This window comes from Rhincodon typus, chromosome 16, assembly GCF_021869965.1.
Source record: "Rhincodon typus isolate 14 chromosome 16, sRhiTyp1.1, whole genome shotgun sequence".
Taxonomy (NCBI): Eukaryota; Metazoa; Chordata; class Chondrichthyes; order Orectolobiformes; family Rhincodontidae; genus Rhincodon; species Rhincodon typus.
Window position 1 is genome coordinate 53763289 of NC_063347.1, and position 10750 is coordinate 53774038.

Here is a 10750-nt window from a genome sequence, read left to right on the forward strand (position 1 = left end):
AGTGAAGAGGAATGGCATTGTGATAGAGGAGAGAATAGGCAATTTATTTACTTTCAAAGATGCTAACCTCAATACCTCCTTTTTCAAACAAGAACTGAAAATGCTTGGAGAAACTCAGCAGGTCTGGCAGCATCTGTTTGAAGAGAGCAGAGTTAATGTTTCAAGTGAAGGGACCCTTCTTCAGAACTGTTCTGATGAAGGGTCACCAGAGTCAAAGTGATAACTCTGCTTACGTTCTTTAGATGCTGCCAGATCTGCTGATTTTCTCCTGCAATTTGTTTTTATTTGTTATAGATGTTCCACATCAGCAGTTCTTTCTTTTACTTCTTTTCTTACTGCATTTATATCTCTTTAGCCAAAATGTCTGCATTACTCTGTCCACCTTTTGAAAAGACAAATACGAAGTATTCATCAAAAACCTTGCCCAAGTCTTCTGTCTCCTACTTAGTCTCTAATAGGCCTACTCTATCTCTCTGCATTCGCATTTCCTTTTTAAATTTCATCACTATGCATATTTACAATCATCCATGTTTTCTGTAGTACTCTACTCTTGGTATTTGATGCATGATTTCTTTTCTTACCTTATCTTACCCTGAATGTTATAATTCAAGAAGTCCATTAGTGAAGGATAGAACTGGATCCAATCTTTGTGTACTTTTAGATTTATTTGCAGTTTTAAATGACACACATTACCTCCTAACCCAATATCCACAGCTCTGGATTTATTTGGACACAGTGTTACGACATGTCTCCATTGCTGTCACTTCCTCACGTGAGACTTGCACCTGTACCTTCTGGCCTAGAGATAGGGACATTACTGTTGTGCCACATAGCCCTGCTCTCTGTATTCATAGAGTCTCAACTAGAACTCAGTTAATGCCTATAACTTGAATGCAGCTAAACATTTGAACAAAAACAGAAATGCTGGAGAAACTCACCAGGTCTGACAGCGTACGTGGTGAGAGAAACATAGTTAATGTTTTGAATGCAATACGACTCTTCAATCTTGAAGGAGTCTCTCATAAAGAAGAGTCAACTCTAGCTCTCTTTTGACAGATGCTGCCAGATCTGCTGAGTTTCTCCAATATTCTGGTTTTGTTTCAGATTTCCAGCATTCGCAATATTATTTTGATTTTATTACAGCTAAAACCCTTCATATACGGTGGACACATCTTGTCATTCTAAGAGGTGCTCTGGATTTTGGAGTCCCACCACTGTTCTTTAAGGAGTCATTTCGCTCTGACCTTTCACTTCCTTTACTGTCTCCCACTGCTCTAACCCTTCTGTAGCTGTTTCCAGTCAGCAAATGTTGAATCAGATTGTAACTTAAAAGGAATAGTTTTTCTCCAATTGAAAGATTTCACTCCTGGTCTATCACTGTACTTTTCCAATGTTATACTAAATCTAAATGAATGGGGATCATCAGACTAATGAGTTCACCCAGTGATATCTCTTTTACCTGCCCAGTCTCAATCCCCAAAGCTAAGTCTGGAACTGTCCCTTCTGGTATTGGTCTTGCGATGTACTGGCTAAAAAAAATTCTTCTGAACACATTTTGTGAAATCTGTGACCTCTATGCATTTGACACTAAATCTGTCCCAGTTAATGTTGTGGAGTTTTAAATTACAAGAACTGGAGCATAGTGGAGTTTTCACTTCCTATTCTGTAAATTTAAGGAAAATTGTAGTTACAGATTCCAGATTTGTTACAGTATAGGATGAGGCCATTCAGTGTCACTATCAGCTCTCTGAGTATATTCTATGATTATCTTCGTGCCAGTCTCCTCCTCTACTCTGAAGCCCTGCTTATTATTTCTGTTTAAATAGTCATCCAATAACCTCTTGAATGCCTCAATTGAACCTCCCTGCACCCAGACTAGCAGGCAGCGTATTTGTGATCTTAACTGCTCACTGATTGAACAAAAAATGGAGACAGAGGGTGGTGCTTTTCAGACTGGAGGCCAGTGACCAGCGGTTTGCCACAAGGATCGATGCTGGTTCCACTGCTTTTCATCATTTATATAAATGATTTGGATGTGAACACAGGAGGGTATGGTTAGTAAGTTTGCAGATTACACCAAAATTGGTGGTGTAGTAGACAGCCAAGAAGGTTACCTCAGAGTATAACGGGACCTTGATCAGATGGACCGAGGAGTGACAGATGGAGTTTAATTTGGATAAATGTGAGGTATTGCATTTTGGAAAGGCAAATCAGACATTCGATACACTCGCCTTTATTGATCAGTGTGTTGACTGTAGGAGTTGGGAGGTCATGTTGAGGCTGTATAGGACATTGGTTAGGCAACTTTTGGAATACAGTGTTCAGTCCTGGTCTCCCTGCGTTAGGAAGGATGGTATGAAACTTGAAAGAGTTCAGAAAAGTTGTACAAGGACGTTGCCAGGGTTGGAGGGTTTGAGCTGTAGGGAGATGCTGAATAGCTATTTTCCGTGGAGCATCGGAGGCTGAAGGGTAGCCTTATAGAAGTTTATAAAATCATGAGAGACACAGATAGGGTGAATAGCCAATGTCTTTTCCCCAGGGTAGTGGTGTCCAAACTAGAGGGCATTCGTTTAGGGTGAGAGGGGAAAGATTTAAAAGGTACCTAAGGGGAAACCTTTTCACACAGAGGGTGATGTGTATGTAATGAGCTGCCAGAGGAAGTGGTGGAGGTTGGTACAATTACAACATTTAAAAGGAATCTGAATCGGTACATAAATAGGAAGGGTCTAGAAGGATACAGGCCAAATGCTGGCAAATGGGACTAGATTAATTTCGGATACCTGGTCAGCATGGGTGAGTTGGACCGAAGGGTCTGTTTCCGTGCTGTGACTCTATGACCTCACTTTTGCTTCATTGGCAAAACACTTGAAAACTGTGCCTTTGCCTTTGCTTCTTGATCCAATTATGAGCATAAGGTGTTTCTTCCTATCCATCTGTTCCAGACCCTTTGTGTTTTTGAAAACTTCTATGACACCTGCCTTCTCCAGAGAAAACAGTCCTCACTTCACCAATCCATCCTGATAACTGAGGTTTTTCATCCCTAGAACCATTCCCATAAACCTCTTCTGTTGTCTCCCCATTGCATTTATATCCTTTTTAAAGTGTGGTGCCCAGGACTGTACGCAAATGTACCAGCTGATGTCTAGCCAGTGTACTGTAAATGTTCACCATTGCTTCCCTGCTCTTGCACTCTATACCCGTACGAATGAAGTCTGGAATACTGCATGCTTTGTTAACAGCTCTTTCTACCTGTGCTGCCACCTTTCGTGACTGAAGCACATATAAACGAAGATGTCTCTGCTCCTGTACACTCTTTATACTCACTGTGTCTTTTGAACCGAAATGTATCACTTCACATTTCTCTACATTGAACTTCATCTGCCACCTATTTGCGCTGTCCACCAACCTGTGTCGTTTTGAAGTTCTGCTCTGTCCTTACAGTTTACAATTCTCCCAAGTTTTATTTCATCCGCAAACTCTGAAATTGTCCCCTGCACACCGAGATCCAGACGATATATTGTGAAAAGCAAAGGTCCTAATAACAACTCTTGGGGAACTCCGCTATAAACCTTCCTCCAGCCCAAAACATACTCATTAAACATTGCTGTCTAAGATAATACAGTGTGGAGCTGGAGGAACACAGCAGACCAGGCAGCATCAGAGGAGAAGGAAGGCTGACGTTTCGGGTTGGGACCCTTCTTCAGAAATGGGGTTGGGGAAGGGGGCTCTGAAATAAATAGTGGAGGGGGGGCGGCGGTCGGTGATAGCAGGTTAATACTGGAGCGGATAGGTGGGAGAGAAGAACCATTGCTGTCTGTTGCTTTAACTCATTCATTTTTTATCCACATTGCTAATGGCCCTTTCAGTCCATGAATTATCACTTTCCACATGTCTGTTGTGTGGCACTGGCTTGATTATTTGTGTGCTAAAATGATCATGATTGTGCAATCCTTTTATTTTCTACTTTATTTTAATAGTTATAACCAATAAATATGATTACTTCATTAAGTGTGCTATCACAATTTGACACCTACTGCCATGAGCATTTTTCAGTAAACTTCTCATCTAACTGTGCCCTCAGTTTACCTTCTCTATTGCTAGACTCCTACATTGAAATATACATTATCAAGCTTGAAAGAGCTCATTTCTTCCTCTGTATCCCATTCTTTATTGCTAAATTTCTGTCTTTCATTTTCAGCTTTGCTTCACTTTTGCCCAAAACAATGTTTTGGTTTCTGTGGCTTTACTGAGTCAGTTTAAGTCTGTCCCAACACCTCTCTCAATTCACAAGACTGATCCCAGTGTGCCACGGATTTAAAACTCTGCTTTTCCTCCAAACTTCCTACTCGCCACAATTTGTGTTCTACAAACCTCCCAGTCTCCATCAAACCTGCTTTCCAAACCTTATGCTCTCCAATCTTCCACACCCTCGATTTGGGCTGTCCTAAACCTCACCCTCCCCTCAGTTTGGCCTCTCCGAAACTCCTCCTGTTCAGAATCATTAAACCTCCCTATTCCCCTCTCTCTCTCCTTTGTTCATTTTCCAAACCATTGCCTTCCCTGTATTCAGACTATCTAAACCACCCAATTGCTAATCCTCCTGTTTGCCAACTGATCCACCTGTTCACCAATTTTGTGACTCCTAGCTGTGAGTAAGGGTTTGGGAGATGAGCAGCTTTAGAGTGAGAATGGTTTTGAATCGCACGGTTATGGAGATAAACTGTAAGAGGGACGGTCAACCAGGGACCAGGGAGGTAAGGGAATGGAGTGGCAGCTCCCAAATGGCACAATCAGTTTTCAGGTTTCTCATTTGTGTGGTGCACCTAACAGGAAACAACATCAAAACAAACAATGCCAATTGCAAATAACTGTCTCATAACTAACTGAGATTGAATGGAGCATCTTAAAATGGGGAATGTTATAAATTGCTGTACTTGAGTGTAACTAGCACTATTTTGTTTAATTCTATGCAAGTTCTGCTGTTAGCCGATTAGATATCAAAATGAAACACAACCTTGTAAGCTATATTAAAAAAAGGTCTATTTATGTAACATGTTCCACAAACTCCGAGTGACTAAAAATACTTTACAGCCAGTCAAGTACTTTTAATGTGTAGTCATTGTTGTAAGGTATGATGGCAGAAATCGATATGAAGAAAGAAGCTGCATTACAATGTTTTTGTTTACTAGGTAAATGCAATAACATTTGCAGAGGTCCAGGAGTATCCCCCATTGACATTCTTCTTTATGTGAACAGACAAAGCATTGATACTTATCTCCACAGAATCCTGCAATCCTTTGCCCTCCTGAATACATGGTTTGCTTCCTGCACCGACTGATTGCTGCTTTGCGAAGTTACTGGGATGAGTACAGACGGAGGAATCCATCAGCAATACCCAGTGAAGGTATGGACTGATGCTTAACTGCCTGTGTAGTATAGTCAAAATCTGGTTTGTAGCTTATGGATCTTTAACTCCACTCAAAATAGTTTAACTTCCTGTTGGTACGCATCCTGTGAATTGCTGTTTTGAATTATAAGACCAGCAACAAAACATCATTTGGCCTGTTGATTCCATACCATGGATAGCCTAAACATTTTTAATAGCTTATGGCCTCTCACCAAATCCATAAGAAGCCTTTTATGATTATTTTGTCACAGACCATCTTCGAAATCATAATTATTTCCTACTTTTGCAATGAAAAGTTCCTTTCCTATGTTGCCACAGAAAGAGACGTGTTATGCTATGAGACCTCCTTGTGGCATCAGCCTCTGATGTGTGGCTCTTGTTGGAAAGGCTGCAATTAGATTGTAAAACTTACTGTGGTTCACTGCAACCCAAGGCACCCAGTAAAAATAACATGTCCCCATGCTTGAACTCAGTAAATCCTGGCTCCTTTATATTTGGGCCGTGGCTGACAATTGCAGGCTGCTGCATCAAAAGCTGGTGACACTGGCACAGTCTCCCTTGTAAGCTTTGTTGATTTGTTGCCCATAGTCATGGGCAGAATGGCGTGCGATAACCCCTGGGTGTGTACTGAGTTATTTTTTGTTTTGCTTACAGATGCTTACGTTCCCCCTCAGCTCTTTTTTAATGGGAAGGTGGATTACTTTGACCTGCAGAGACTTGGTGGCCTTCTTTCCCATCTGAAGAAAACTCTGAAAGGTGACGTACTGGATATTAGCATGTAATGTTCACCCATTCTGGCATTGATTTCTCTTCCTGTCCTCTGTTTTCATTTAGAGATTTTGTTTACATTTTCAGAAGGCTAGTTATCTAATGTGACCCAGTTAGATGAGAAATGCCAAAAATAGAATGTTGAGTTAACACAGGTTTGAAGGGAACCCCAATTCTCAACAGCATGAGCTCCTCAGAAATAGTAAATGCAAAAGGGAATATCAGCAAAGGAAAGTACTTGCACAAAGAACAGCTACAGCTTGTTTCACTTCTTGATCAGTAGCCTGCTAGTTCTCTTCCAGTGAAACAGCAGCTCATCAACCGGGAAGAGGAATGGTATTGAGATGGCTATATGAGAAATTAGTATCAAATCAATATCCACATTGAGTAGCATTTGACAGCTTCAAACTTTCAGAGCTGAGCAGTTATTGTGGACTGCTTCCTAACCTGTGTGCAAACCATTAGTAATGAATGTCTTAGGACCAAGATATCTTACCTCCCCAGTCAGTGATTGGAGCATTTATTGACCTCATCCATTATAGCCTTCTCTGAGAAACCTTGGTCAGATGGAGAGAACAGAAAATTTGCTTGTACCCCTTCTCCCCTTCATGCCATTGAAGCGGAAAAGCTTGGCACAAAACCTCTTCCCGACATTGAGTCTTTATTGGAAATTCTTGTACATCTTCCGGCCCCACGCAAAAGCAGCAAGCACCAGTACAGTTGTAAAGTAGAACTCTTTTAACTCATGGTCAAGTATCAGATACATCAACAATGTATCGGTGTCCTCAAGTCCATAAGACAAAGGAGCATAAGTAGTAATTCAGCCCATTGAATCTGCTGCTCCATTCAGTGAGATCATGACTGATCTGATAATCCTAAACTCCATTTTCCTGCCTTTTCCCCATAAGCATTGATTCCCTTACTGATTAAAAATCCATCTATCTCAACCATGAATATACTTAACAATCCAACCTCAACAACCCTATATGGTGAAATGTTCCACAGATTCACTAGCTCTTGAGAGAATAAATCCCCCCTCATCTCTGCCTTAAATGTAGGATGCCTGATTCCGAGATTATGCCCCATGGTCTTAGACTCCCACAGGGGGCTTCCCCACATCTACTCTGTCAAGCCGCCGAGGCTCTGTATGTTTCTATAAGGTAACCCCTTATTCTTCTAAATGTCAATGTGTACATGTCCAACCTACTCAAACTCCTGATAAGACAGAGCCTTCCATACTCATGATCAGCCTACTGAAACTTCTCTGGACAGACTCCAATGCCCATGCATCTTTCCTCAGATAAGGGGCCTAAGACTGTCCTCACTATTCCAGTTGTAACCTGATTATGCCTTGTATAGTTTTAATAAAATCCCCCTATTTTTCTACTTCATTCATTTTGCTATAAAGGCCAACATTCCAGTTGCCATCCCTAGTATTCACTGAACTTGGATAGTAGTTTTTTGTGATTCATGGACAAGGACTCCTAAATTCCTCTGCTCTGTAGCTTTCTGTCAACTTTCCCCATTCAAATAATATTCAGCTTCTCTATTCTTCCTAGCAAAGTACATAACCTCACATTTTCCTACATTATATTCTAGCTATCAAGTTTTTGAATGCCCGCCTATTTAACCTGTCTGTATTCCTTCCTTTATGAAGCCACGTTGACTCTGTTTCATCATATTATGCATTTATAAGTTCTTTGTTATCATATCCTTTCTAATTGACTCTAACATTTTCTTAGCAATAGACGTTAAGCTAACTGGCCTATAGTTACCTGTTTTTTTGTCTCCTTCCCTTTGTAAGTAAAGGTGTTACACTGGCAATTTTCCAATCCTCTGGGACTTTTCTAGAATCTAAAGGTTCTTGGAAGATTCTGCACTGTATCCTCTATACATGTAGCTACTTCCCCTAATATCCTAGGATGCATTCCATCAGGTCTAGGAGACTTATCAGTTTTTATCCCTATTATTTTCCCCAGCATTTTTTCTCTGGTGATAGTTGTTATACTCACTTCCTCTCCTCCTTTTGTGCCTTAGTAATTTAGTATTTTAAAATGTTATTAGTGTCTTGTACTGTGAAGATTGATGCAAGGTATTTATTCAATTCCTCTGCCATTTCCTGGTTCCCCATTATTATATCTCCAGCCTTACTTTTTAAGAGTCTGATGTTCACTTTGGGTTCTCACTTCCTCCTATATATTTAAACAATCTCTTGCTGTTCATCTTGATATTACTTGTAAGTTTACCCTCCAAGTTTATTTTCTTCCTTTGTTTTGGTCATCTTTCATTGGTTTTTAAAACTTTCCCAATCCCCTGTCTTAACACTGATTTCTGCCACATTATATGTTGTTTTTCTTTCAATTTGATGCTGTACTTAACTTTCCTGGTTAACCATAATTAGTTTATCCCCTTATGAGAATTCTCCTTCCTCACTGGAATATACTTTTGCTGTCGGTCATGAGCTATTTTCTTAAACACCTGTCATTGTTCCTCAACTGTCTTTGCAGTTAAACACCTTTCCCAGCACAGTCCTGCCAGCTCTGCCTCATTCCTTTGTAATTGCCCTTCTTTAAGCTATTCGCAGTTGTTTATGACAGCAGTTCCTCCCACTCAAATTAAATACTAACTTTTTAATTCCCTTGTGGGACATGGGTATTGCTGGCTAGACAGCATTTATTGCCTGTCCCTAATTGCCCTTGAGAAGGTGGTAGTGAGCTGTCTTCTTGAACAGCTACCATCCACGTGCTGTAGGTAGACCCACAATGCCTTGAGGAAGGGAATTCCAGGATTTTGACCCAGCAACAGTGACGGAATGGCAATATATTTCCAAGTCAGGATGGTGAGTGCCTTGCAGGGGAACTTGCAGGTGGTGGTATTCCCATGTATCTGCTCCCCATTACTTTTCTAGATGGAAGTAGTCGTGGGTTTGGAAGGCATTGTCTAAGGATCTTTTGATGAATTTCTGCAGTGCATCTTGTAGATAGTACACACTTCTAATAATGAGCATTGATGGTGGAGGTAGTGGATGTGGTGCCAATCAAGTGGGTTGCTTTGTCCTGGATGGTGTCAAGCTTCTTGAGTGTTGTTGGAGCTGCACCCATCCAGGCAAGTGGGGAATATTCCATCACACTCCTGACTTGTGCCTTATAGATGGTGGACAGGCTTTAGGGAGTCAGGAGGTGAGTTACTTACTGCAGTATTCTTAGCCTCTGACTGGCTCTTGTAGCCAATGTGTCCATTTGATGAGTCCATCTGAGTTTCTGGTCAATGGTAACCCTGTGATGTTGATAATGGTGGATTCATTGATTGTAATGTCAAAGAGCAGTGGCTAGATTGTCTGTCTCTTATTGGAGATGGTCATAGCCTGGCATTTGTGTGGCGTGAATGTTATTTAAAACTTGTTGCATTTGAACATGGATTGCTTCCGTATCAGAGGAGTCACAACTGGTATTGAACATTGTCCAGTCATCAGTGAACATGTTATGTTCCATAATATTATGGTAACTGTTTCCTAGGGGATCTTTTATTCTGACATAATTTATCAAACCTCCTCATTACATATCACTAGATCCAAAATAGTCTGATCCCTAGTTGGATCCACAACATGTTGTTCTAGGAAACTGTCCCAAATACACTTTATGAATTCTTCCTCATGACTACCTCTGCCAACCTCTGACTATCTTAATGTACATGAAGATTAAAGCCACCCATGATTAATGTCCTGTCTTCTTTACATACTGTCATCATCTTCTGATTTATTACCTGTCCTGCCGTATAGCTGCTGTTAGGAGGCCTATAGATTACTACTACTGGTATCATCTTCCTCTTTCTATTTATCTCCACTATTGTGGATAGTACATTTTATGATCCAAGATAATACCTTACTATTGTATTTGTTCCATCCCATACTAGCAATGCTACCCCACCATCTTATTCTTCCTGCCTGTCCTTTTGAAAAATCACATACCCCTGAATATTTTGTTTCCAGTTTTGATCTCCTTGTACCATGTCTTCATGATGGCTAAAAGATTATACCTGTTAACCAGTATTTGTACTGTTAATTCATTTATTTTGTTGTGAATACCATACACGTTTGTGTAAAGGGGCTGTTGTTTTGCCGTTTTACTACTACTTTCCCTTTTTGACCTGCTTTATTGCTGTTTTTCTATGTTTGTAAACTCTGTCTGTTTCTGTCCCACTCCAGGTATCATCATCCAGAGAGCTGCCATGTAATGCTATATTCTTTTGCTTCGTAAGCCTACATTTCCCCTCTCCCAAACTCTCACCCCGCTCTAATTAGTTGAAATCACTCTGTGCAGTGCTGGTTTTCAATTTGCTAGGACACTGGTCGCAGCACAGTTAAAGCGAAGCCCATCCCACCAGAACACCTCCCTTCTACTCCAGTACACATTCCAGTGCTTCACAAAAAGAACCAATTCCATCCACACTCATCTTTGAGCAATGCATTCAATTCCCTGTTTTTATTGACCCTATACTGGTATGTCTGTGACTTGGGTAGTAATCCAGAGATAGGAACAAAAGCAAAAGTTGCTGGAAAAGCTCAGCAGGTCTGGC

General features: G+C 40.8%; 1 protein-coding gene across 1 annotated transcript in view; it reads left to right on the forward strand.

The window, feature by feature from the left end:
* The first annotated feature begins 4688 nt into the window (after nucleotides 1-4688).
* LOC109929384 (E3 ubiquitin-protein ligase RNF123) overlaps nucleotides 4689-10750 on the forward strand; it is a 279987-nt gene continuing 273925 nt past the window's right edge. Inside the window, exons 1-3 of the mRNA XM_048606242.1 lie at nucleotides 4689-4754; nucleotides 5284-5404; nucleotides 6062-6163. Of these exons, the coding sequence (XP_048462199.1) occupies nucleotides 4689-4754; nucleotides 5284-5404; nucleotides 6062-6163 (289 nt within the window). The remainder of the gene's footprint in view (nucleotides 4755-5283; nucleotides 5405-6061; nucleotides 6164-10750) is intronic.